Source organism: Lepidothrix coronata, unplaced genomic scaffold (genome assembly GCF_001604755.1).
Source record: "Lepidothrix coronata isolate B3197 unplaced genomic scaffold, Lepidothrix_coronata-1.0 Scaffold97, whole genome shotgun sequence".
Lineage (NCBI taxonomy): Eukaryota > Metazoa > Chordata > Aves > Passeriformes > Pipridae > Lepidothrix > Lepidothrix coronata.
This window is the reverse complement of record NW_016690277.1, coordinates 735,415-762,544: the sequence shown is the minus strand read 5'-3', so window position 1 is coordinate 762,544 and position 27,130 is coordinate 735,415. Positions and strand designations below refer to the sequence as shown.

The 27,130-nt window shown below is 38.2% G+C and overlaps 1 protein-coding gene across 10 annotated transcripts in view; it reads left to right on the top strand.

Moving 5' to 3' along the window:
* DOCK10 (dedicator of cytokinesis 10) overlaps window positions 1–27,130 on the top strand; it is a 122,039-nt gene that overhangs the window by 67,661 nt on the left and 27,248 nt on the right. For all 10 annotated transcript variants that reach the window (XM_017822405.1, XM_017822404.1, XM_017822410.1 and 7 more), the window contains exons 15-33: window positions 2,987–3,109; window positions 4,438–4,517; window positions 5,577–5,764; window positions 6,390–6,455; window positions 7,296–7,388; window positions 9,248–9,371; window positions 9,524–9,645; window positions 10,328–10,414; window positions 10,945–11,037; window positions 13,040–13,158; window positions 15,776–15,845; window positions 18,904–19,017; window positions 20,235–20,306; window positions 20,723–20,869; window positions 21,895–21,978; window positions 24,629–24,725; window positions 25,286–25,330; window positions 25,767–25,942; window positions 26,058–26,174. In XM_017822405.1, the coding sequence (XP_017677894.1) occupies window positions 2,987–3,109; window positions 4,438–4,517; window positions 5,577–5,764; window positions 6,390–6,455; window positions 7,296–7,388; window positions 9,248–9,371; window positions 9,524–9,645; window positions 10,328–10,414; window positions 10,945–11,037; window positions 13,040–13,158; window positions 15,776–15,845; window positions 18,904–19,017; window positions 20,235–20,306; window positions 20,723–20,869; window positions 21,895–21,978; window positions 24,629–24,725; window positions 25,286–25,330; window positions 25,767–25,942; window positions 26,058–26,174 (2,017 nt within the window). The remainder of the gene's footprint in view (window positions 1–2,986; window positions 3,110–4,437; window positions 4,518–5,576; window positions 5,765–6,389; window positions 6,456–7,295; window positions 7,389–9,247; window positions 9,372–9,523; window positions 9,646–10,327; window positions 10,415–10,944; window positions 11,038–13,039; window positions 13,159–15,775; window positions 15,846–18,903; window positions 19,018–20,234; window positions 20,307–20,722; window positions 20,870–21,894; window positions 21,979–24,628; window positions 24,726–25,285; window positions 25,331–25,766; window positions 25,943–26,057; window positions 26,175–27,130) is intronic.

Below are 27,130 nucleotides of genomic sequence, written 5' to 3'. Positions count from 1 at the left end.
AGTTCTCAGCTGGTGTAGGTTGATGTAGCTGAAGGCAGTGAGGCTGCATTGATTTCCAGTAGCTGCAGATCTCACACCGAATGTCTAACCCTGGAGGTGAGCAATTTTTCCACAAACCATAAACCACTACTTCAAAAGTACTTCTTTTGATGTTAAATTATGAACAACGTATTGGTTTTCTGTGCTCAAAGAATTTTTAGGATTGTGGATTATCAGCTAACAATGTCAAAAGAGTAGAATCATATAAGCACTTTAAGTACTGAGATGATGTTTCAGTTTCTGTAGTGTAATCTATTAATTTGTTTTCTCCTACATTACCACCCTTAGAATCTCTCCAAGATTTTATTTGTGTGAAATTTTTCTTATTAAAATATCTCTAGTAAATAAGTACCTGACAGTAAGGCATTGTTACTCTCTTAGACAAATATCAGACTCCTGGACTGTAGCAGTTTCTAATGCATTTCCTTTTTTTGGTGTGACAGTTGTCATTCTCAAATGCTTTCAGTATGTTCACTGTGACAAGGAGCACTCTTGCTCCACATGCAAGGATCTAGCAAAATGGGACTATGGTTATTTAGCTGCAGCTGTAATACATTCAGTACTTGCTGCTCTGGCAATTCTTCAGTTTTGACAAACCCGGGCAATGGAGACACCAGTACAGTTTGACCAGCAGAAGGTCATCTAACTCTTCTCTGAGTGCATAAAATACAGCTTTTTAAGGAGGGTTATGTTGTTTTCCATGGACATCTAAGTTGCTCATATAGTAGCAAGAACTTTACATAAATGGAGTATTGTGTGCAAGTTGGAGAGATGGAAATACTTCCCTGTTTTGTAGTGGTTTCATTTTGTCCTGGGTGCATTATTTAGGCTGGAGCATGCTGCTGAACTGATGAGGAGCAGTTCTAGAGGTAAAGCATATGATACCCAGGGAGCACTGATGATGAAGAGCAATGGTTGTAGGCATAAGACTGTTAAGCCCTTCTGACTCCAAACCAGTGGGGCCAGAAAGAAGGAGTGGATGATTGTGGAATGGTTTTGATCAGAAGAGACCTTAAAGATCATGAAATTGTGTCCTTGAGCCTTCTGAAAGGCAGTGCTCAGTACCACCGATCCAGACTGAGCTACTTCCAGCTTTTTTTCCCTTTTACACTAACATCCTCAGCTCTTCCTTGGTGAGTGCCCCTACACCCTGCTGTGCTGAGCAGTGGTTTGCTTGGTGTCAGAGCCTGCCCTGGAATTAGTTAATAAGCTCCAGCAGAGCCTGGGTTTGCTCAGCATCACACTGCAGAGCCCAGTGGCACAGCGGAAATCACTCACCAAATGTTTTGGTCCGCTCTGTTAGTCTGGAGGTGGAAGCAGTGCTGAGTCCAAGAAACATCATAGTGTCACCAATACTGTAATAATTATTAAAGCTTATCTTTTTTCTTTCCTTTTTTCTTTTTTTTTTTTTTGACAGCAGTTTGATAGGATTTGTAAAGTAAGTGGTAGCTGCCAGAAATTAGGTCTGGTTTCTCATTAATAACTTAAGATCTTTGTCACGGAGTGTTGGTGTGGACCTTATTTCCCTCTAATAGCTGGAGGCAAAAATCTGATAGAGTTGATTATTCTCTACAGTTGCAAAGAAATGAAATAGGGGTGCTTCTCTCAATTAAGATACACTGCATTTATACTTATACTTGGAATCCTCTTCCAAAGGTTTGCTCTGTTATTTTGCATCTGGCAACAATTTGTCCTGGCATCAATTCTTCTTCTCACTGGCAGTGGAACAGAGAAGTAAATTAAGGAAGCAAGATTGGCCAAATGATTCACAGAACAGCACTTACTGTCAAGAACATTTTACTTTTGTTAAGCAATGTTTTTTCATACTACAGTTGAATCCAAGGTTCGTTAATTTGGATAGCTGTTACATTATCCGGTCCAGCCAGCATGTGTGATACTTGGGGATATACAAAGGGCACTGGAATGTCTTAATTAAATCTTGAAAGTGTCAATGAGCAGGAATGGAAATATCTGGAAATGTTTTCCTGTGTACACAACAGCTGATATTTATTGTTCTCAGTTATAGATTTTTAACACTTCATTTGGCACTTTGTAGCTGGTTCACCAAAAATTCAGTTGGTGCTCCACAAACCTGTTTTGTGAAGAAAAGCTAAGCTGCAGTGAGTTGGTGTCTTGCTCCTGGAGGGCACAGGACAGAATTAATGCATAGGAACATTCATTGAGGTCTCTAACCTGGTTCTGCAAAAGCATTTCTTTGTGTGGTAAGATATGGTGGTTGGGATTTGACAGCTTGCTATGATTTCTCTTATTTAAAATTGTAATGATTTTCCTTGGATAATAACTTCTTGGACAGAGCTACCTATTGAGGTTGTGAATTCTTCAAAATGTTTCCTAGAAATGAGGAGTCAGGCTCTTTGTTGAAGTGAGGAGTCATGTCCTTGATGGGTGGGAAGGATGGTGAGGTGCCATCAGGTGCAGGGTCCTGGCTCTCAGCCGGGGCTGGTCTCTGGGCTGGAGAAGGCAGCCTTGCAGCCAGGCCCGTGGAGGGCTAGTTGGGAGCAGAGAGCTGCCTCCAGTGAGGAGCTGTGCGCTTCCAGCTTTCCAAAGTGAGACTAAGCTACAGAAGAGGGGGGAAAAGTGGTGGATGTGGAGCTAGATGGTGATCTGTGCCAGCACTAAACCCCAGCGACTCCTGGCTGTGAGCGGTGCCGCTGCACTGGGGTCAGTGGGGACTCTGCATCACGTGAGATCAAACCAGGTCTCAAGCCTTTGCAGGGCTGGGACTTCACATGGAAGTAAACTGAAATTGTCTGTGCTCCTGCAAACATACAGCTCAGCAGGGCTTCCTTGTGTGAAGATCTGCAGGGAGCCCTTGAATTTGTGTAAGAATTCATGTTGTAACCTCGTTAAAAGATTACGTGACAGTTTCAAATGTTCAAACATATGGGTGAGTGCTTATGAACATGTCACTTTTCTTTCTTTGTAGACCAGTGTTTAAAGATAATCAGGGAAATGTTGACAGAGACTCCCGATTCTCACCTTTATTCAGGCAAGAAAGTAATAAGATTTCCATGGAAGATTTGATGAAACTAATAGCAGAATACAGAAGGTAAGGAAAAATGTTTAATTTGCTTTAAAAAAGAATAAAAGCTTCATAAAACAGTGCAGAATAATTTTCACTGGTTTTTTTCTTCATTTAACACAGAGTGCCAAACTGGCCATATTAAATTATTTTAAATTAGTGTTTTTCACATTAAGCTATTACCTGCCAAAGGGTGCTTTAGGTTGGGCTTTCCAGGAAAACTGAAACGTCATTTGGCACATTAATAAACGCTAGTATAAGCTAAAGATAGTGTTTCCTTAAATTAGCTTCTGTCAGGGGAGAAGTAACTTACTTTAAGTAAAGTAACCTACTTTACTGCAGGTGAAGTAACCAACAAGGGAACATCATCTCAGGGGAAAAAAAAAAAACAAAGAAAATAGAAAAAAAGGAGAGAGAGAAGTTAAAAACATTCTTTATAGGTTTCCCCACTCCTTGCTTTTGTTTTTTTGAGTCTCCATTACAAACTGAAGAGTGGACATTGAAAGGAAAACCATTTCCAAATGTTTGACAGTGTGTAAATCAGTGAACAGCAGTTTGGCTGGATAGTCTTCCACACAGGTATAAATCAGGTTAATCCTAGAGCAGAGCCTATGTTTATGCTGGATAAGTGACATGAGAATTGAACCATGAATTCCTTCTTGTCCCTTCCACTCTAAATGTGCCTAAAAATGAATTAATCTAAATAACTTCTGTTCCATTTGTATTAAAAAGATCACAGAAAGATTGAATGTCAGCTACAGAAAATGGATCAAGCCCACAACTTGCCACGCCTTCTGACTGGTCAGGAAACTTTACTGAAATTCTCTCTGCCCTTAGCAGTCACCACTGCTGTGTTTGTCTCTCTAAAGCATCTCCTAATAAGAGAAGTATAGCATCATGGTTTGGGCACTTCTCAAATTTCTTGGGCACAAGGAATACATCTTGCTCCCTTTTCATGGCACTTGCAGAAGTCATGTTGCTGTGGGCTCCTCTCATCCCAGTGCTCATTGAATTCCTTTTAGGGAACATTTGATTCAGATTTTAGAAAGAAAAAGTAGGTGAGTTAAATCTATAAGGATTGGTTCACCAGTTTTTTCCTCTTCTACAAAATAATATTGCTTGCAAAGAGAAGGCAGGAATGAGAACAAGCAAAAAAAAAAACCACAAAACATCATATTTCTTTTCTGCTGTTACATTTGATTTTAACTTAATAGCCAATAGATATATGTGAAATGTGTTTAATATATATTTCTATTTTAAATCAGGGTCTGGTTTTCATTTTAAATCAATTCCTGTAATGGGTCTCATCTCCATTGTTCTAATTTTCTAAAATGTTTTCATTTCTGTCCTTGCAGAGCAGAGAAGATTAGCAAAATACAGACCATACCTGGCTGTTTGGAGATTGCAGTTGATTGTGTTCCTTTGGAACATCCAAGTATGATTCCACTTTAAAATTAATTATTGTAATTAAACAGGACATTTTCATAGGCTTTCTGTATATAATTGCTGCCTCGAGACAGATCTGGCAGAAGTGCCTGTTGAGTAGAAAAATGTGTGCAGAGGATTGTTCTTGATTTTTTTTTTTTCATTTAATTACACATTTTTTTATTTTGTACCTGTTTTCAGTGTCTATGAAAGAGAGGAAAGAGAAACCACGCTACTCTAGATGGCACAGAGCTGCTTCTCCCCAGCCTGCTTGGGCTGCAGAGTGCCTGCATTATCCTGCAATGGGCAATATCCTCCTGTGCTAGTTTAGAAGGAAGTAAAATTTGATGGAAGGAAGTAAAATAGGGTTTGAGGAAGGAATCTGTATGCAGGGCTGTCAAATGGCTTTTCCCAGCAATAGCTCAGGACAGCCCTAAGTTGGTGACCCCTCTCAGCTGCTTTCGCTCAAACAGCCCTTGAGTTCTCCCTGAAGTTAAATGTCTCACTGATTTAATGGCAGAGGCAAAGAAAGTATTCTCTGTCCATTTTCAATCTCTCCCAGTCTGAGTGGTGGGGTTCTTATTTTCATCTTCTGTTTCTTGATCTGATTTCAGGTATCCCAATTGCATCATATATTTAATCTAGTTCTGCACTACTTGTTTCTTCATTTTATTTACTATGTTATTAGATAACAGAAAAACTTGAATGAGATCTTGAGCTGTAAAATTGATTAGAAGCAGCATCACTTCAGTATATTCTGTTGAAACTGTTCATATACCAGTTGGGCTGTTGTGCCATTAAGTGTCATCAAATACTGTGTTGTCAAAAGAGGCTTCCAGTGCTGTACTGCTTAACTCAAGTGAGATAAACCATTTAAGGATGATATATTGCAATTGTTCTGAGGTAACATATAAATTTAAGGCATGATTTGACCTGTTGCATCTCATCATTACTCATTCTTTGCAAGTTAAGGCAGGATTTTGCATGTTCATATCAATATTACTTATTAGTAGTAAGACTGTAAAAACAAACATAATATGTGATGGTTCTCTTTTCTGTTCTTTTGAAGACTGTGTAACTTCATCCTTTATTCCAATCAAACCATTTCATAATATAAAGGAGTATCAACCTACAGTGGAAGTTGAGGAGTTTGTGCAGGAATCAACAAAATATTCTCGACCTTACAGAGTGTACAAGAACCAAATATACATATATCCAAAACACCTCAAGTATGATAGCCAAAAACACTTCAACAAGGTACAGTATGTGACTAATTCAGGCCAACAGTGGGTAGTAGGGTACTGCATGAGCTTTTGTTAGAATGAAGGAGGACTTATAAAAGAGGGGGAAATAGTGATTTCACTCACTTGGCTTTTCACTTTTTCAGTTTTGGCAATCATAAAACACAGTACAATTTTAATTAATTGAATCTGGGTTAATTTTAAATTGTATCAGTGATTCAAAGAGAGATCATGTGGTAATATGTTTTTCACAATTTTCAGAAGGGCTTTATTTTAATGAAATAATGTGTGCAGATAAAATTAATCTGGCTAATATTTGTAGTTCTTAAGTGAAACCTGAGTACTACTTATATTTTCATGGTGATTGAAAAATAATTAAGGACGAGACATAGGTAAGTGCTGGTCACTTAATAATCTGCTTCTACACAGTCATTTTGAGGTCTGGCTTGCATTTTGGCAGTTCTTCTGGAGATATTATTTCTAGTGACACCACTGTGACTTAAAGGCATTGTAAATATTGATCACCATCTGCATGTTTATCCTAGATTTTGAAAAGACCTCATTTCAGCCCTGTAGTTTGCCTGAGTTTTTATGGGTATCCCCTTTCTGATCTAAGCTTTAATGCATTCCTGTCTTTCCAGGCGAGGAATATAACAGTGTGCATTGAATTTAAAAGCTCTGATGAAGAAGGAGCAAAACCACTAAAGGTGAGCTACAAGAGTATATTCAGAGGACGCTGTATTACTTATAAAACCCAGGAATAAGGGCTATACTGATGGAAACAGTTGAAGAGTGAATGTTGTCGTACATCCCTCTGCATCTGTACTGTGGTTCTGTTATATCCCAGCTTGACATGGTGATTCCAGCTTACAGTGGCACTTTGCAGTGCCAGCTTTCTGACTGGTGGAGGGCAAAGAAGATGATATTAGAAAAATGAACCTTTTTTTACAGTGCAGCTTGCTTGTTCTAGAGTTATCATATCATACAGTTCTCACTGAGCTCAGGACACTTGATTGAAAAGAGTGAAGCACAAACTTAGAAGGCCCTTAGACTTAATTCTTAACTTCTGCTATTGCCCAAGAGCTATTGTGTAGTATAGTTGTGGTCTAATTTCCCCACCAATAAATAAAATTGCCATTACTCAGTAATCAAGAGCCCCCAGACAGACTCTGCCAGAAAGGAGATTGTTAACTGGGATAGCTTTAATAACACTGAAAAGTCAGTAAGGGCACTGTATTGTGTATTGAACTGCATAAACATGAAATAGCTTTTGTAAAGGTTTTTGCAGCAAACTCTGATAACAGCAAAGAAGAAGTCTAATGAGTCTGCATTGCTTAATTGAGCATAGGGTAATTTTCACAGAATCAATGGACTTTTACTGGAAGTATGTATAAAAAGTCCAGGTTTGATCACTTAAAACGTTCCTTTTAATATTTGATCAAAGTAATGATCAATCTTTCATGACATTGTTTTCAATGTGCATGCATATTTAGATACACCAAGACTAGTATCTTCACAATGTAATTAAAGCATGTTCCTTTTATCAGTGCATTTATGGGAAGCCAGGTGGATCATTATTTACAACATCAGCCTACACCTCTGTGCTACATCATTCCCAGAATCCTGATTTCTATGATGAGGTCAGTCTGCTTTTCCTTTCATTAAATGTCTGCCAGTCCTCATGTTTGCCAATGAGACAGAAAAATATCTATAAAGAATGCTTCTGTTACAACTGCTTGTGTGTGCATGGGCCTGTGTTATGTAGATTGACATGCAGTCTCACATTTTGTTTTCTTTTCTTAAATCAACTCAGTGAATCATTCCTTTTGTAAGATGTTCTGAGTACAGTTAAGATGCTGTAGAATTAATTAGGAACAGTCCAGCTCTCTAAAATGCACGTCTGGATTGCATTAAGGGTCCAGCTGCATCTCTGAATTTAATGGAAACAGTAAACATTATGATGAAGTGTAGAGCCAAGTGTCAGAACAAATCCCTCACTGAGATATAAGATCTGCATTGGGGCATTTTTGTTGATCCAGTGGTCTGAACAGAATGTACAGTGACGTGTAGTGGCTGCAGCAAGTCATTTAGCTGGTGCTTTTGAGGGTAGAGCTATAGAATAGGGTTCATATGTTGGGCTTTGCCAAATGTTAGTCACACATGCAGCTTTATGTTTCGCCAACACCAAGTATTGATTCCCCAGGCCTTCTGCAGGTGAACTTAATTTCACCCTTAGAGTGACTAGTGTGTTTGATGGCCTGTGAATGTTATGTGTCTGTCCTGGGTTTTCCACTACTGCTTTATATGTAGTGATAAGACTGGCAAACAGCATGGTGTATATAACCAGCATTTTCCAAATTTTTCTTGGAAAAACTTCCCTTTTCAGTAAAAATTTACTTTGATAAAATGGCAGAGCCAAGATCAGCAGTTAATGTACAACTATATGTGATGTATCAATTGTAAGATTCATGTTTAGGAACTGAGTGAAACTTAAAGCATTACATTTTCAAGATCTTGAACTCCTTGTAAATCCTTTACAAGACATGTCATGGGGTTTAACAGATCTGAAGGTGCCTTTCATGTGATGCTGGTGAGCCATTTGGTTCGGGCAGATTACTTTCAACTCGAACAAAGAGCTGAATTCAGCCCGTTTGCCTGGAAGAGATGTGCACCTGTCCTAGATGTCCCTAGTACAGCAAGTGCAGTCTTTAAATGAATGTAGTATGTTAAGAAAAAAGTTGTCTTGATCTCCATGTCTGAGTGCCCATACATTTCATATGTATGTTTATGGTATTAGATTCTTACCCATAAGCTGATTCAACACTGGAAGCATTTGTCAACAATTTCTAACCCTTACTCTAGCTTGGATAAACTTCAGCATAGCTCACAAGGGCAAAGAGTCATTTTTTTTTTTTAGTTCCCATGGTAACATTTTTGATTACTTTGTATTTTTATTCAAATAGATTAATAATTCCTCAAGTCCTGTAGGTAGGGATTCGTGGATGGTGTGATACAGGGTTTAAGACTGAGCAGAAATCATAAATAAAAGTTTATTTCCTTGTCAGCCTTTATTACTTGGTCTTTGCCATGAAATGATGATGGAGTAGCAGAGATGTCATTTGTGTTTTCAGATGGTCATCCTGAAAATATGAGCATGGTGATGGCTATCTATGACTGCTGGAGTGCAGGTGGTCACTTCTAAGCAGGGTCCATCACTCTTTAGTTCTGTCCTTATTCATATTACACTCTTTCACCATAAATGAAAATATTCATCCACAAGACAAAGTGGAAAAAAACTGTTTAAAGTATAAGTGATAGATGATCATCCTAAAAAATTTCCTTAAGAGAACATTTATTACTATGGGACAAACATTACCCAGCAAAGGCAGGCTGTACTTAGACCTCTGCGTAGAGAGAGATGTCACTCATTTAGCCCATCTCTGATGCCTGGTTTAATCAATTTTTAAACTAAAGTGAGGTGTAACATTTTACATTTCAGGTGAAAATTGAACTTCCCACTCAACTCCATAAGAAACACCACATTCTGTTTTCATTTTATCATGTCACCTGTGACATAAATGCAAAAGCTAATGCCAAAAAGAAAGAGGCTCTGGAAACACCAGGTACCTGTAGCAGAATTACTTTCAATTATAAATATAAATGATGTACATTCAAATAAGGATTGCAAAATTTTTGGCTGGATATTATTGTCTTCCTTTGAACTTCAGAAGCTCATTTTTTCCAAAGAGTCATGTTTGTTTGTTCTTGTGCACAGTGGGATATGCTTGGCTTCCCTTGTTGAAAGATGCCCAGTTAGCCTCCCAAGAACACAACGTGCCAGTGGCAAGCAGTCTGCCTCCCAATTACTTGAGCCTTCAAGAACCAGCTAGTGGAAAGGTATTAATTCATCCTTCCCTATTATCCAAATGGTGCAGAGCATTTATTTTCACATGTTTTACATGAGATCAGATTTCCATGTGCGTTTAATGGGAAGTGTAAACAGTAAATAGGCTATCTGTCTTAGAATATTCACTTGCATATCTCTGAGTCTAGGAACTAATATATGTAGCAGTGGACTGAGTGGCATATGTTGCTGATTCACAGGTGTGTATGGGAAAAGTGTATTTTACAGCTATGTATTCTACAGTGTTATACCTAAGTTCTCCCAAATGTAAATCAGAGTGGTCAGAAAGAACTCTCTTCCCAAACTCAAGCCATATGACATTTATTCTCCAGCTGATGTGATCCACAATTGTGATTCATTCTCCAGTTTTGTGGTGTGATATCATATTTTCCCGCTGATCCTGCCCAGCTTGGATTATTTCTGCCTCCTTGTGTTTGTTTTACTATTGTCATGAGGACAGGGTGGGGCAGTGATCTGGTCCCTTGAATGAGGGACAAGCATTGGGTTTGTGTTAAAAAATGGGTTTGTATTGCAGTAATTCTGTGTTTGTGAAAGCACAGTAGCCAGTACAGTTCATGCACACTCTTGTGCAAAGCTATGCACTGAGAAGTTAATGCAAACTTGAATAAGTAGGAAATAGGTGGTAAAATGTTATTTTTGGTTTTGTTTTAATAGCAGATCGGCTGTGATGTAAAATGGGTAGATAATGGGAAACCACTTTTCAAAGTCTCTACTCTTGTTGTATCAACAGTAAATACTCAGGTAAGCCAACCTTCCTCTTAACTCTATTATCTGCTTACAAATAAAAAGTGGCAAGGAATGTCTGAAAGGTGTTCTAAAATCTTGTATGAATTTGTTTCTATAACATTTAAAGGTTATTTCAATGTAGAAGGGTGAGATGCCAATGATGGAATACACACTTTAAGGAAAAATAAAAATTGCTTAAGGTCATACCAACAGAAAAATGGCGGAATATCAGTTTAAATGGCAAGAAAATAAATTGTGAGCACCAGAAAGAAAAAAGATTCTGGCCTTTGGAATTCCTTAAATTGTGAGGAAAAAAGTAATCACTCACAACAGTGAAAAAACAGTGGTCAAAGCACCTAGAAACAATTTGTATATAGCAAGCTGTGCTGGGCAATGGATTGGACTAAATAAGTTGATTTTCCTTCAGTGGTGGGGGCATGGGTGTGTTGTTCATGGGTATCACAGATGATTGCTGTAATCAATTTCTGGTGCTGAATTCTAATCTTTGCTATAACACACATTAATGTGAATGTTTATCATTTTAGGATCCATACCTGAATAACTTTTTCCATCAGTGCCAGGAAAGGGAAAAGGATCTATCTCAGCCTCCTACCTCAAACTTTGTCTATTCTTGTAAGGTAAAGTAACCTATAGCATGAAGTGCACCATACAACTGTATTTAGGGCTTTCTCTCAACTCATCCATCGCTGCACAGCTCTAAACAGGCTCACCAGGAGGCAGTGGGTCAGTGACAGCTCTGGTTTGATGTATTTGATGTGACAGATGCATTTCTGATCACGGAGCTGCCTCCCATCCGTTCTCATTTAGAGCATGGCTGCATCTGCCCCACCAGCTTTGATAATCCAGCCTATGCCAAACCTCAGATCCTGTTAAAGGATAATGTAATGTTGCTCTAGGAATGAATGGGAAAAGAAGTTATAGTCTGTAGAGCTGCAATATTCCTGCTAATCCTCTCTTGCCTTAAATAAATTCTATCCTTACCTCCTCTAAAAACCTGGATGCTATCCAAAGGACTGCTCAGGGTATTTTGTGTGTATAAATCAAGGGTTCTTGTTGCCTGTCAAGTTCTGAAATCAGAAGGAACATACCCTTTCTGCAAAGATGAAGCGAATAAGCAAGAGCTGCATAAAATGTTCCTGTATTCAATAGAGGTCAAAAGCTTTGAGAAGGGAGGAGTATGACAAGCAAATTAGAAAAGCAGCACGTAAAAGTAAGACCATGATTCTTTGCCTGTTCATGAGTGCTGAAATTCAGAGTTCTTGCTCTCTAACATGCTTACAGAACATTAACAGGCAGATAAGCAAGAAAACTGAAGGGTAGATGTGACACTGTTCCATCTCTGAACTGTGACTCTGAAACATCATGCATATACATTTTTTTATATTTCCTTTTAGCAGTCTGTAAAATTTAATAATTGTTTTGGGGTTTAGATGTTACCATCACGTAGGTGCTTTCCCCCTTTCCTTCATTGTTCATATTTTCCTGTTTGAGTGTACCTTAATCAGGTATAAGCTGCTTGGGAAGAGATTTTTGCTTTAATAAATAAAGAATAAATTCCAATAAATCATGGTCATTCTCTGGGCAAATCCATAAGGATTTTGTTGGTAGATGCAGGTAGACCTGAAAGGAGTGGCTTTGTTTTCAGATACTGTCTTGATGTAAAGAAATTATCAAGGGGCATGTTCACAAATCAAAGCATCAGTGTTATTTAGAGGTTATAGCTCTACAGAATGAAGTCCTTAATTAATTTCTGGGAAGCCATTGAGCATATTAGACAAAGTTTAGGAATCCACAAAAGCTTTACAAGTTTCTAGACAATAAGTTGGTTACCTAAACTACCAAAATTGCACTGCACTTTATTTGCTGTTTGCAGTTTACCTAATTTCATTAATCTTTATAAGAAAACAAATACAATCTTGTATGCAACAAGAGATCAACAATACAATATAACCAGAGACTAAGTAATCTTCCCCAAAATATTTTACTTTTATTTATAAATCACTAATACCTTTGTTAGAAGTTCTGGAATGATTTGGAAGTGACTGAAATAAAAACTTAGGAGAAATTCAAAGGAGGGTTTTGGTTTTTTTAATTAAAAGCTCAATATCTTTCTTGAATAGAGAAGATGATATAATGTCAGTCCAGTCAGGTTAGCTTGTTAATACTACTTTTTACCACTGTGCTTTTAACAAAAGTGTTTTAGCCACAAGTTCAGTTTATCAGATCGCTGCATAAAAAAAAATGAGTTTTCATGAAAATAGGAAATGCATGTGTTTGAAAATAGTAATTAACTTCTTTTATTGCCCTGAGATACTTATCCTTAGTGAAATAAGAAAATTGATTTGGGTTTCTCTCCTTTCTCTTCTTTTGCCCTTAAGTCAGGGTAGAAAAAAATACTGGAATTCTGAAAATTGGGCAACACCTACAGTAGCGTTGATGATCATATTTAAAACAAAGTCCATTGGGAACAAGTTCTCAACTCAGTTGACCTGTTTTCCTACTGCTACACCAGTGCATGTACTGCACTGTACCTGCCAAAGCAGGAAAGCTTCATGGCAGTTGTCAGCTTTCATTGCCTGTATTGGAAGTCCCTCATTTTCTTTCTTATGTCCCTTACAGAATTTGCTGAGGATTGAGAAGATCCATGTAATTATGAATTTTCTTCCTATAGTTCTGAATCAACTCTTCTGGGTTTTGGTGCAAAACAGTGATGATGAAGTTACAACAGCTGTGACCAGGTATCTGAATATTTCTTTCTTCACTCAAGGATGCAAATGTAGATGTCAGTCCAATTATAGCTGCTCTGTGACATTTAGACTTCAGTAGGTGAGAATGCCTGCTTGCCCCTTAACACAGGGCTCTGCAAATAATGCATGTGTCTGACTGTGATACCAGCCAGGAAATCCTTGACCATGGTGGACACATCTCTCTAACCAGAGGCAATTGTAGGTAAAGTTCTCATTTCTAAGGAGCTAAGTGCTTCCTGACAAAACTGGTTTTCAGCTTTGACTTATATTTGGTGTGGCATTCAGCATAGAAAGAACTTAGCCTATTGCTGCATCCAATACAGAGTCAAAACAACCAGGTCACACTGTTCCAGGGCATTTTTTAATTAGAATATATCAGTGATAACTGAAAAGCAATAGAAGCATTTTCCAGTGAGCGGGCAAACAACTGGAATGATTTGCTGAGCCTCTCACCCTTCGCATAATGAAATTGTCTTTATTGATATTGTTAATCAGGGTAGTGGGAAAAAAAAATACTAGAGAGATTATTATTGGTCTCTGCAGGAGGGCAGAAAGTTGCCTTCCATTTACTTTTGGCCATAATGGTGTTTTGGATGTACTTCTGCCAGGAACTAAACATGGAGACTACAATACTACTACTAGGAAAAAATTACAACTGGCCCTGCAACCCTGTTAGACTAATCTGCTGTCAGTATACTTTATTTTCTTCCACAGACTGTGCTTCAGAATTAGTTCCTGAAGAAAGATTAATCAGGAAAACTTAAAGGAACAAGGAAGCAGAATTCCCCATCTTAGCCTTGAAAAGCTAGAGTTTCAATATGCTTTATCAAAGGATTGTGGCATTTTTCAGGGCAAAGTCCAGTTTAACAACAGCTAGGAACTAGGATTAAAAGAACCTTTCCTGGTAAATGTGTGTGATTTCATCAGTGCACACTGTTTTCAAGGGAGAGGGGCCATCAGACCTTTGTTGGGGCCCCCTTTGTGGCCAACAAATGAACTGATGTTTAGGCTAGAGAGAATGCAGATTTTAGTCCCAGGCTACAGTTTCAATGTCAGTTAACTGACCAGAAAAATGCTGTAGAAGGAGCAGCTGTTTAAACTATAGTTTTAAAGATTAGATGGAAAAATGGAATGATGTTAATTTTTTTCATGCTTTGGATTTTGACTATACACCCACCTGGCCAAAAAAAAAAAAAAAGGGGAGAAAAACCAAGCCAAAAAACAAAAAGGAGAAGGATCTCAGTGTCTTTTGCTTGCATGTGTGGTAGGTTTTGTGCTGGTAGGACTGATGTCAATGGCAATATGCATGTCTGCTGTGTGTGTCATTCATTGACATGTCCTATATATACCCACAGTGATTTTGTTCTGAATAGCTTGAAGCAGCTCGTGTTGAACTTATTAAAGGCAACAACAACAGAATGACAGCATAGATTGGCTTATGTGTTGGGCAGAAAACATTCCTTTTATACTCTTATGGTTATTTACTTGTCTGGGGGCCCAGTCGTGTCATCATTTCTTTGTCACATCTTTGCCAGAACTCATTTTGGTTTCGAAGCAGAATGAAGGCTGAAGGATTGAAGTGGACACAGTTAATTCTGTCATAGCTTTTGTGTTTTGCTACAAGTTTTACTTCTCCTACTAACAGCAAGAAATTAGATATATTAAAAATACTGACTTAAAGAGAATTATAAAGCTTTTGATTCCAGCAATAATTGCCAGGAATCACTCAAGTCACCAAGCTAGTCAAAAGGGGTATTTGTATATGTGGTATTTGGACCACAGTCAGGCATATTAATAACCAATTTTAGCCACACAGTTACTATGCATACCCCTCAATTTGAGATATGGTTCACTAATATTTGACATTTGAGTATCATGAACTGTTTCCTAGCCATCCTTTTAACATAAAAATTAGATTATTAAAGAGTCTTTTCTATATTAAGTACCCTGAAAAAATGAGATCCCAATAATCAAAAGGAAATCATGATTGAGTTGAAGAAGATTTCTTGCCCACATTTGTTTTTTCTGAAGCAGGATGATCTCAAACAAAGATGACCCTCTAGTGCTGGGACTGGGTCTAAGGATATGGGCAAACAGTGCAGGAGAGGGGCCTGCTCGGGCTTCAGCCCAGGCTTGTGTTTGTTTTTGATGAACAATGACATCATATGCAAAATATCAGAGAATTTACAGAATTAAAAAGATCTGAGAGAACCAAACAAGTAGCACTCCCAGAGAAAGGTGCTCTTGCCTCTCTGTTTCACTAACATACTCTAATTTTTGTTATTCCTAAGTATCCAAGGTGCGTATAAGCTTTAGTTGATTAACATTTTCTTTTGTTGTGATGACAGTACATTATCCTTAAAACTGGGTGCATTTTGTTTGGCCAATGCATATGTAACAGCACAATCCATGCAAGTGGAGAGCCCAAGGAATGACTGGGTTTTTTCCCAGTGGGCAGTTTCTGTACACACCGTTCATCATTTGGATCACATCCCTCATGGACTGTTTTACCTGAGCTTACAGTAACAGGACAATGTGATGCACCAGGTGGATTTTCTCTGCCTTATGAACCAAAACAGCTCAATTTTTTTCTTTCTTTATCTTGCAGAGTTCTTACCAACATTGTTGCTAAGTGCCATGAGGAACAATTAGACAACTGCATCAATTCTTATGTGACGGTATGGTTGCTGTTGTAATGTTAACTATTGGGGGGGTGGAGGGGTTTGGTGGTTTTGTGCATTTTTTTTCCTATTTATTGATTGTACTTGTTTGTAGCTTTTCCTGCATTTGCATCATAACTTTCTGCCACTAGTGACTGTGTGACTGTAGTGAGGAAACTAACTTAAAAACTGTTCCTTTGAGGAGAATGAGGAATTGCTCAGGTCTCTTCTGCCTGGTGCAGCTTTTTTTTCCATCAGACACTGAAGCTGAGCAAGCACGGGAGCAGGAAGCTGCAGAGCACTCAACTGATAACTAGAACTTACATTTTAGAAGCAAAACCTGGTGCAAATGCACTGCCACTGAACTGCTAGGAGTGTAGCCTTAGTGTCAGTCTTTGTGAAATGGTGCTAAACTGAGAATTTCCCACCATGCAGGGTTTGAGAAGGAAGGAAGGGGAAAATAAGTACATGAAAGATCATGAAACTTCAGCCAGATAGATACTAGCAAGAGATATTTAATGCAGCACTCCTCTTGACTGTGATGAGATTTATGACTGTGAAGTATCTGACCATCTATATTATATAGGTACAGGGCTGCCTTCATTGCAGTTGAAAAGGGTCCACAAGTAATTTTTATGAACTAGGTACTTCTTGGTGCTTTTCCTGGTTGCAAGGTGGCTGCATGTCTCTTAGGAATCTATAGCTTTTTAACTTCTGATTATGAAGTCATGATTTTAGTTTCAAGATCCCATGTTTTTGCATTTGCTCTTGTACATGAATTCTTCTCTCATCTGTGGAGTTCAGATTCTCATAACTTTTCCCTGTTTACTCAGCTTTCTTTCATCCACTATTGTTTTGAAGAATAGGGTATATTTAGAATATATATGGCTGTGTTCTGTGTAGGGAGTTTGGTTCTGGACAAGCTGTAGTATAACTTAAAATAACAAAGGAGTGGCCTCTTTAAAGATCATCTCCTTGTTTTCTGTATCAGTTGAATATCCATTAAATGAGTATGAATAATGCTGCTGGCCAGCAAGTTTCTCGTCATCAGTACATTTGGGTAACAGCTTTATAAGCTGAGAATTTTATGAAGCAGCGTGTTTTTAAGTAGAAGCATACATTAACTCCTGTTACTGGCACAGGCAGAAAAATCCATCGGCACTTAAGGGTGTTACGCTTATTTTTTCCCTTCACTTGCCTTTATTGTTTTCTCTCACTTTTAGTTGCAGGGGAGAGGGCTGGAAAATTTTATTGTGGTCATACTAGATGAATCAGTAATGAGAAAGTTGTAAAATCTCTGATTATTATGTTTATTAACTTATTTGTGTATTTCAAATAGCAACATAGAGGAGAATTGCAGGTTGTTAGAAGAATTGAAGTAGATATTGCCATCACTTTGTCTCTTGACCTGCTCTGGTCAGTGATGACAGAACTACTGGAGGTTGTGATAGCAATGAGAAACCACTCACAGTCATGGAAAGAAGCTATGGGAGACACACAGTATGATGGGCTTCTGGCCGTAATGATATCCTGCTTCACTGTGCAAGAAGTAGTTTCATGAAGTACATTTCATTTGTGTATGATGAGTAATATACATGACATAAGTTTGGAAGGAAGTGTTTAAATTAATTTTAGGAATAAAGTAAAAGCAAATACATTCCTGATAAACTGGAAACTTTAGCATGTTCATGGGTAGAACAATGAAAATAGGTTAGGAGTTAGGTTGCTAAATGGGAAAACAGTTCAATTTCAGTGTTTACAACTGTTGGTTGATATTTCCATGGTATGGATTTACTTTCATACTTTATGAATGTATGTGTTTACAGATCATGTACCTCAGCATCTGAGTAGTTCAATTTTAGTCTCAAGTACTCCAATTTAAGCACGGAAGAATTCTGCTGAGGTCCAGCAGAGCTGTTCAGGCTCCAAAATAAATAACCCATGTAACATTTAAATATAGTTAATTAAATGGGTATTGAAACCTCATCTACTCAATAACTTTTAAAAATTGCAGTAAACACTTACTGAAAGAACCAGCTAAATATCTTTGAAACTACAGGTGATTATTAAGCTACACCATAAGTTCATGTAGCCTGTTTTCCCATTTCCAGCTGCAGTCAGAAACCAATAACTGTAATCTCTTTTTTTTTCCATCTGTAAGGAAACAAATATCTGGTTTACAAATGCTGTTTTGGGAATAAGGAAGTTGAGAATTGTGAGTCACAATGCAGTAATAATGCAAAATTACACTGACTTTAGTAACTGGACCCAGAAGTGCCAGACTGCATAGGGAGAAGCTATAGCATCTGCTATGGAAACAAGGCTGCATACTAATAAGATATTTTCAAGGGATATTCCTTTCTTTTGCCAACCTGGTTGTATTGAAAAGGTATTTGGTCCCAACTGATGCACTGTTAGAGCTCTTGCTTAAGGGAAGGCACAGTGGTACTGAATTGTTAGCCTAACATGTTGAATAAAACTCATAGTAGATTTATGAGTTCGGAGCAACTCGGTAGTTAAATTCCTTTCTTGAGGGCTTGGTTTCTGAGAGGGGTATAGTTTTCCCCTTCTATCAGCTCCAGTGGGTGCTCTACACCTTTCAGGATGAAGAGTTGTTACCAGCTCTGACTAACTGTTGCCACTGGAAGAAAGGAGCAAGTGAAAGGTGGCCCTGACTAGGTGGGTGAAAAACCCTCCATACTTCCTCTGCTTGCTTAATCTTTTCTTTCCTGGTGAGCCGGCTTGAAAGGCAGTTTAGACATGTCAGGATCCTATGCTCTATTAAAAAAAATAAATTCAAGTCCTGATTTTAAGCAAAATTTCCTCTTGATTCACATTAAGCTGAAATCAACAGGAAGTTGTGTTTGAAACTGGGATTTTGTAGGGGACCAGTGTTGTGCCATTACTGCCAGGGAAACTAAACTTTATGTGAATGGACTGTTCAGTTGAGATATTTTGGCAACAAAGATTGCCAGCTGTTGGTTGTATATAAATAATTTATCGTCACCGACTGAGGGGTTTTTATATTTGTTGTAATGCACATTTTGATAATTTATATTTTTCCTTTCTTCTCCAGTATGTGTTCAGGACCAAATCATTTGATGGAAGAACAGTCCATGAGGAGCTGTCCAAGAATATGACTGGTCTTCTGAAATCAAATGAACAAGTAACAGTGAAACAGGTTTTAAAGGTGAATGATAGCTTGAATTAGCACATTTATAGTTTTACTACTGGTCTTCTGCCTGAAACTCACTTGTCTCATTTCTTTCTCCTCTCCCCTTTCCCTGTATGAGCTTTGTGCAAACCACATCCTGCAGTGATTCAACAGTTAGACTTAGCACACCTGCTGCAGGTTCTCAGCATAACACATTTCTCAGAATGTGGTTTGCATAATAAAAGTTCCTTCTGTCTGTTACAGCTTTGTCTGAGTTGGAAACCTGATTCTTACACAATATGATGTGGGCAATTACTCTCAGGATGCTTTGTTTTAATTTTTAATTTGGAAGATGCAGGGAAAATATTCATCTGTATGTAGGATGTTTACATCTGATTTCCTCTCATAATCACCTTTGATTAACAGTTACCAAAATAGAATGATTGAGGTTTCCTGAGGTTTCTCATATCAAACCAGGTCTCAGAAATTCATACATGTGTAAGGCCCATCACTGAGTCTCTCAGTTAGGGTACAAGAGCTAGCTAGTCCAGCACAGGAATTCCTAATGGCAAAAATAGGCTCACTTGTTTAAAAAGAACCAGTTCTGATTTCCTGTGCTGAGCCACTGCAATAACAAAAAGTGGGCTGAAATAAGCAGAAATGCTAGCCTGCAGGAAACCTGGGCCACCCAAAAGTACTTGTGGTTGGGTTTGTTTGGGGGTGGTTGGGGTTTTTTTTGCAATTTGTAAGCTTTTTGAGTGGATTTGTCTCACATATCTGAGGATACAGATTTCTGTATCCCACCTATTCACTGTTACAAACGATATTTGAAGAACCACTTTGTTCATGTTTTAAACAAGTACCATCTTATTCTGTGCCAAATTCCAGTCTGCTGAAACTAACAAAGCAGTTTATTCTCTGAGATTCTCTGCATCACACTTTTCTACCAGTTACCTGCAAACAAGCCATGAAGACGGTGCTCAGTAGGAATGGGAAGATTATAGGAGTGGTGCCTGGGGGCTCCTTGTTGCACAAAACCACAATGACAAAATGCTGATGGCTTCAGCTCTCTTAAGGAATAATCCAGTGTTACTCAAATACATGACACTTAGATTTTTAAATTTACTTGTTGCATAGTTTTTATCATTGTGCATTACTGAGACATGCAATCCATCTGTAAGGAATGGTAATGCATCATAAAGTATTTATTCAAGTAATAGTTTTTCATTCACTCTTTTCCTTCTTTTGAACAGCATTCCTGGTTCTTCTTTGCAGTTATCTTAAAGTCAATGGCACAGCACTTGGTTGATACAAACAAAACAAAGGTAAGTATATGCATAAGCTCATCAAGTAGGCAATCCTTCTCTTAGGGAAAATATAAAATGCAGAATCCTGAGAAATACACATATTTGAACTTTTCGCCTTGACTGGTCAATAAAATAAATGCTGTTATACTTTGTAAAATATTCGGCTTACCTAAAAAAAAAAAATTATATTACCTGCTATGCTCAAACCTATTCTTGACTGTACAAGAACTGAGGATAGGTTTCCCGCTTCCTGTGGGCCAGATTTTTCTGTTTAGAGTTTATTCTCAGAATAGATCCCTGGAATTCTAGGAATACTTTTCTTCTATGTTGAATGGCCCGTGCTTTAATGTCTTTATTGTTGGCCTGAATGTACTTTCAGGTTTAATGTGCAGCATCATACACTCTCAAGTTGATGATCTATTTTCCCTGCTTAGGTTTCTCGAACTCGGAGGTTTCCAGAATCATTTCAAGCTGAGCTGGATACCCTTGTGATGATTTTAGCAGACCATGTTCTTTGGAAGTACAAGGATTCTCTTGAAGAAACCAGGAATGCAAACTACAGCACTGCCAAATTTCTCAAGGTGAGATGTTTTGTCATTACAGCATGTGCACTTATTTACCCATACTTAATGCAAACTAGAAACTATTCTAGTCCTGTCAAAGGGATTAAAACCAGTTCTGAGTGAATGATGGCTCAGTTTCCAAGTTCAGTGTTGGATTGTTTCATTTTCTATGGCCTTGGGTCTTTGAGATTGCAAAAAGCTTCATGTAAGTCTGCTTTAAATCAATTGTAATTCATTTCTGTGTATGAAGTTTTCAGCTTTTAGAGATTCTTAAATTACGTTCAAATGGGTAAAAAGTTTGGTAAGGAATGAGGCTGTAGTTAGAGTTGAGCTGGTATTTTTTCTTTAAATGCTATAGCCCTGAATGACTGTGGGTGGATTAATTGTTCCTAATTGAGGAACCATGTTTGAATGTGTGTGGCAGAAGGCTCAGGGCCTTTCTAGTTTTGCAGAGTTCAGGCACTGCAGAAAAGGAGAGAATTGAAGATTGCATTCTCTATCTGGTAGGCTGACTCTGCAAGTTAAAAATGTCAGTAACTGTGTAGAACCAGGGTCCTCAAAAACCTTTGATATTTAGTCCCATCAGTCAGGAAGAGCTTGTAGTAGTACTTGGTCCCAGAGAGAGAACACAGCTCAGACAATGAGTATTGTGGCTGGACTGATTCCTCACAAGTCACTGCCCTGTTGCTGAGAGAGATGTTCAGGTCAGTTCCCATCATGTGCCACCTCTAACAATGCAGTGGTGCCACATGTGAATGACTTCCATTAGATAAGCTTTCTCTAGTGCACTGTGATGGCTATTTTAGTCTGTGGACACAGTAAAAATGAAAAGTTTGATCAATTTATTGTTACTGAAAATAAATGTAAAGATCAAGGCAGATTTGCCATTTCCCTGATTTTCCTTGCCCTGCTGAAGGCTAACCTGATCTGCACAAACAATTCAAGTGTGTGGGTGACCCAAAGGGAACAGCCAGGTAAGTGAGACCATATACTGCTCCTTTTGGCTATAAAATAATTCTTCTTTTTTTCCCCTGCTTTCTTAGCGCTGTTTTACATTTATGGATCGTGGATTTGTGTTCAAGATGGTCAACAATTATATAAGTATGTTTGGAGCTGGAGATAGCAAGGTATGGTTTTGATTTATTTTTTTGTTTGTTTCTGTTTTTTCTACAGTGACTGACTAGCAGAATATTTTTATATCGAAATTATTTATGATTCCATGACTTCACCATGCTCAGAACTCAAGTTAGTGAAAACATTTACTGTAAATATGGATTAAAACCTCCTGGTTTCAAACAACCTATTCCCCTTTTCTGGAAGTAAATAGCCATGTTCAAACAACTACTCACTGAGACCTGTAAGAGCAGACTGTGCAGATTGCTTAGGACAAAGCATTCAAAAGGCTGAATTTAAGCTTTGATTCCTTGAGAGTACATTTGTGGCTTGGTCCATAAAGATCAGCAGCAATTGGCATTAATTTTCTTTGAGGAGGATGAAGTAAGAGCGTATGAAAGGAGTTACCGTTGTGTAAACTCAAGTGAGACTGTAACCATGAATGCCGTGTTCTTACCTCATTGATGATGCAAGAAGGCCAATCTGCTCCAAATAAGTTTGTGCTTGCTATGAGGAAAATTCCCTGCAGCCTGAATTTCTTCTACAATACCTGCAGTAGTCACTGATGTAGTTTGAACAATAAATTTCAAACAGTGAGAGGTCCCCAAATTATTCAGCTTGACTCCTTTGCTCTTCATCCATCAGGATGAGTTACAGGCTTTTTCTCTTCCACACCAGAGTTTATGAGCTACCATACCAGAGCATATATATAGATAACAGAATGTATTCAAGATATACAATTTGAATTACTCATCTTTCCCCAGAAAGCTTACAAAACTTTCATCCATCAACTTCTTATAATTCTTTAGTGGTGATCTGGACATTTGTGGCTAGAGTGAGATTACTTCAGGTCTGCTTTGCTTTTTACTATAACCAACTTCCTTCTGCTTTCAGGTCTTTCACCTAATCTCTGGAACAGATGTAGAATGGGGTCTGTCAATTATTGATGTCATAGCCTAAAGTCTATAATTCTGTAAATAATATTATGCAATCTGAAAACTGTTTCCACATTTCAAACTTCCCTAAATACAGTCAACCACAGAAACAGATGTTTAATTAAAAAAGCCCATTAATGGCCAATGGAAAAGCCTGAGATTAATCAGTGTGCAGAGCAGCACTTAGCACCTCCTTGGCAGTAAGTGTGTGAGCATTGCCAGAATCCCTCCAGGTCCATCTGCCAGGGTGCTGGAAGCAGAATCACTGCAGAGTTGTGACAGATGTACTGCTGGAACAGGCTTTGTACCACTTGAAAACAATAGTCACAAAATAAAACCAGAGATTTCTGACCTCAAGGAGAGAGAGGCCTTGCATCATTTTCATTTCAATGCCTAAGCAAGAGTCAGTCTTCTAAATGTGCTGCAAGATTTCTTTCTGTGTGTCTTTTGCTTCTTTAACTGGATTGTTTATGTATCAAAAAGACAACCTGCAATCTGACCTCTCTTTTCAGAAAATGTAACAGTGTATATTGTTGCCTGAATATTTTGTTGGTGTACCCATCTATAGCAGTACAGTTTGAATTAATTGTAATTCTGTTCCACAGAAATATCCCTCATGGTACTCCATATTTTGACATTTAAGGATTGTTTTGAGAAATATTTATTCAAAAGTTGAAATACCTCGTTAGAAACCAGTTCATTGCTGTGTTCCCTCAAAATGTCACAGTTCCTCTTGGGAAACGCATTTCAGATGCTTCACTTCTTTATTTGCCATTAGCATGTCCAGCTGTGTTCCTGATGAAGTGCAAGAAAACATTTCAGGGAAAAATTTCCTACTATCCACTACTTGGTAGACTCTGAAAAGTGCATGTTCCAGGTATCCTAGCCTGACAGTGGCAGCAGAAATGCTGCAATTTAATTATAATGCAAATTAAAAGACTTTTACAAGTACTTTCTAATGCTAGGGCATTCAGGGTAGCCCTGAATAATTGCTTTCTGCCACTGAAAACAGTGAACTGAGAAGATGGAAATAAAAATTTGTTACTGGATGTCATATATTATCTTTATATCCCAGAGTTACATCATTATAGTAGGAATGATAAATTCTTGAGGTAATTGTAAGGCTCCACAAAAGATCATGGATGGCTTCTTTGGAGGGAGATACTAAGGAAATAATACCAAAACAATATATTACCCAAATCCCTTGGAGCTGGAACTCACTGACATCAACAGAGGAAGTTTTTACTACTGTCAGTAAGTTCTAGATCTGACCTGTTTGGCTGAAACTTTATATTTGACTGGCAAAAAAAAAAAAAGGAAGTAAAAAAAAATAAAAAGAGAAGTCATAACTATGATGGTTCGAAATTTCTGTGAACTGGAGAAGATACTTCACTATGATTATATACTATAGTATATGTCATCAAAAGACCCAGCGTAGCTTTAAATACACCTTAAATATTTAGTTTGGATCAAGCTTAGGTTTATTAGTATGTCTTCAGCAAAAAATCATAGTTGAAGAATCCAAAAAGCTTGTTTGTCTGTGACAAGTTCTTTTGATAACAGAGATGAAAAGCACACGTTATTCGTGCAGCTTGGCAAAACAAGCGGTAAGGTTTTGTTGTTGGGTGCAAGTGTGAAGTTTGAGGTAGAGATAAGTAGTAGTGGAGCTCTGTCTCACCATTTCCCCTGTTTTAATCTGAATTGAGGCATTGCCTGTTGTGATTTTCAGACTTTACATCAGTTCAAATTTGACTTTCTCCAAGAAGTCTGTCATCATGAGCACTTTATCCCTCTGTGCCTGCCCATAAGGTCTTCAAACATTCCTGGTAAGGTGCCTCCTGGGAGAGTTTCTATATGACAGCAAATTATTGGGAGGTTCAAAGAGCAGATAATAATTAACTCTCTCAAGTGCTCTCATCAGGCTCTGAAACCTCAGACAGTTTTTTGGGTGTGGTACTTAAGCGGTGTGATTAAAAATAACTTATTTTCAGTATGCCTGTAAATAAATGCAACCTCTGACAGGCCAGTGAGGGGGTTGGGAGGTGGCTCTCGCTGGAAGTTTTGAGGTGCATGTATTGGACTCTTTATGAGTCTCAGTAAGGCTACTGCAGTAGCCATGGGAGGTGGTGAACGAGGGAAGGGTTTCAAAAGGTACAACAGAAAGGGAAGAAGCACAAACAATGGGCTCATCTTCATTTTACTTCAGTTTGCAGCATCAAAAAAATGCGTTTGGTTCTGACATACAGCTTTTTTTTAACAGCAGAAGCTGCTTAATTCAAATTTGAGTCAAATTTTTAAAACAAAGGCAAAGCAAATATGTTTTTTACAATTAATAATTAAAAAGTGCGTTATTTTTGCTTATTTTTTATGTTTATGAAAAATGAAGACACTGTGACACCACCAGAATCAGCACAGGAATATCGAACATCAGGTATGAACAAAATGACTGCATAAGTGAGCAGAATTGTACATCAAGAGCTTTAAGGTTTACATTGACTGCTGCCACAGCATTTAGACAAACATTATTTACCATTTTCAAAAGTGGAATTGCTCTCAATCTCTTTGGTTTTTAAGAACCCTTCCAGCTAGGATATGGGACCAACAATTTGTGCCTCAAAGAAATTAGTAGTCTTATGAGCTAAACATTTGAGATTCTCATGTGGGAATTTATATATAAATAGTAGAGACTGCATGATTTTGATAAATAGTAATATGAGATTAATTCATTCTGGGAAGTAAGGGAGCACAATGAGGCAGTCAAATCAAGAAATCGAGGTTTAACAGTAGATTGAAAATTTGAAAAATGGCAGGGAGGATGTATGTAACCTATATATTAATTTAAGAATTCTTGTCCGTTCTGTTCCAAGATATTCCAGAGTACACACTGACTAATGAATTTTGCCGTAAGCATTTTCTAATTGGAGTCCTGCTGCGGGAGGTTGGTTTTGCCTTGCAAGAAGACCAGGATATCAGGCACTTAGCTTTGGCTGTGCTTAAAAACTTAATGGCAAAGCATTCATTTGATGATCGATATGCAGAGCCGGTAAAGAAACTGTTTATTCTTTTCATTTGCTTGTTCACACAAGAGCTAAACATATTTAGCCACGGGTATATGTTTAGTAGTTTCTTGAGGATTATGTCGTATATTTCATTTTCAGGCAAAACAGGCACAAATAGCAAACCTGTACATGCCACTCTATGGAATGCTTTTGGACAATATGCCAAGGATTTACATGAAAGATATGTTCCTCTTCAATATCAATACTTCCAATCAGGTAATTCATGTGATTTTTTTGGAGCACTGAAATGATCAAACTGAGCCAGTCTAACCCAGTCAGTCTGGTGAGAAGAGGTCCAAGTTTATGCTGGTCACAAATGAGCTAACAGAATGCACTTCTGAAAATGCTGATATATTTGCATCTGCAAAGTTGCATTTGGAAAGTCTCAATTTGCAGAGCACCTGCAGGGCTCTGGGAGTCTGTACTGGCAGGACTGGGAACAGCCCCAGGACACTGGCTGTCACAGGGCTGGAAACTCAAGGTTAGAAGTTTGGAGCCCCAGCCAGTCCCAGTACATTTGCGCTGCTGCTGCAGGGTGGGGGCTGAGGATGTGTCCTCAGGCAGGTCCCTTGGCAGGAAACTGGGAGACCTTGATGTAAAGAAAAGCTCCCATTGCCCACAGACTCTTTGCAGGGTTATGTGGTGGACCCAAAGCCAGTACAAAGAGGGACCATGAGCTATACCATGAGCAGGAGACAGAGGGAATGCATACAAGTAACTGAAGGAGGGAAGGGGTACAGAAACAGCTTTACTGTCACAGAAAATGTCCATATAAACTGGTCATCTGGAGGAGTATGTTTGTTTGTTTCTTTAAAGTTTAGATGTGTTATAATCGTAGCCCTGCTTTAAAAACTAGAAGCCAGTTTCTGCAGGGGTGTTGTGTCTTTCAGTCCTTTCAGCAAATGAGCCCATATCATCTGAACATTGCTAATGGCAATTAATTTTCCTTTCTCTGTGCTGTGTTAGTGTTTCAGAGGCAAACACTTGCCCGGTCCTTTACAAATTCCACTATGAGAGGGTTTCATATTGCAAGTAACTATTTGGCATATTATGGCAAGCCTTGATCCTTTGAGGCTGTCATGTCTAAACAACTGAAAGTAGGTTCTCAAACTCAGCGTCTAAGCCTACTGGGTGTGCTGTCATTATCAAAGTTATGAGTGATATCACCTACT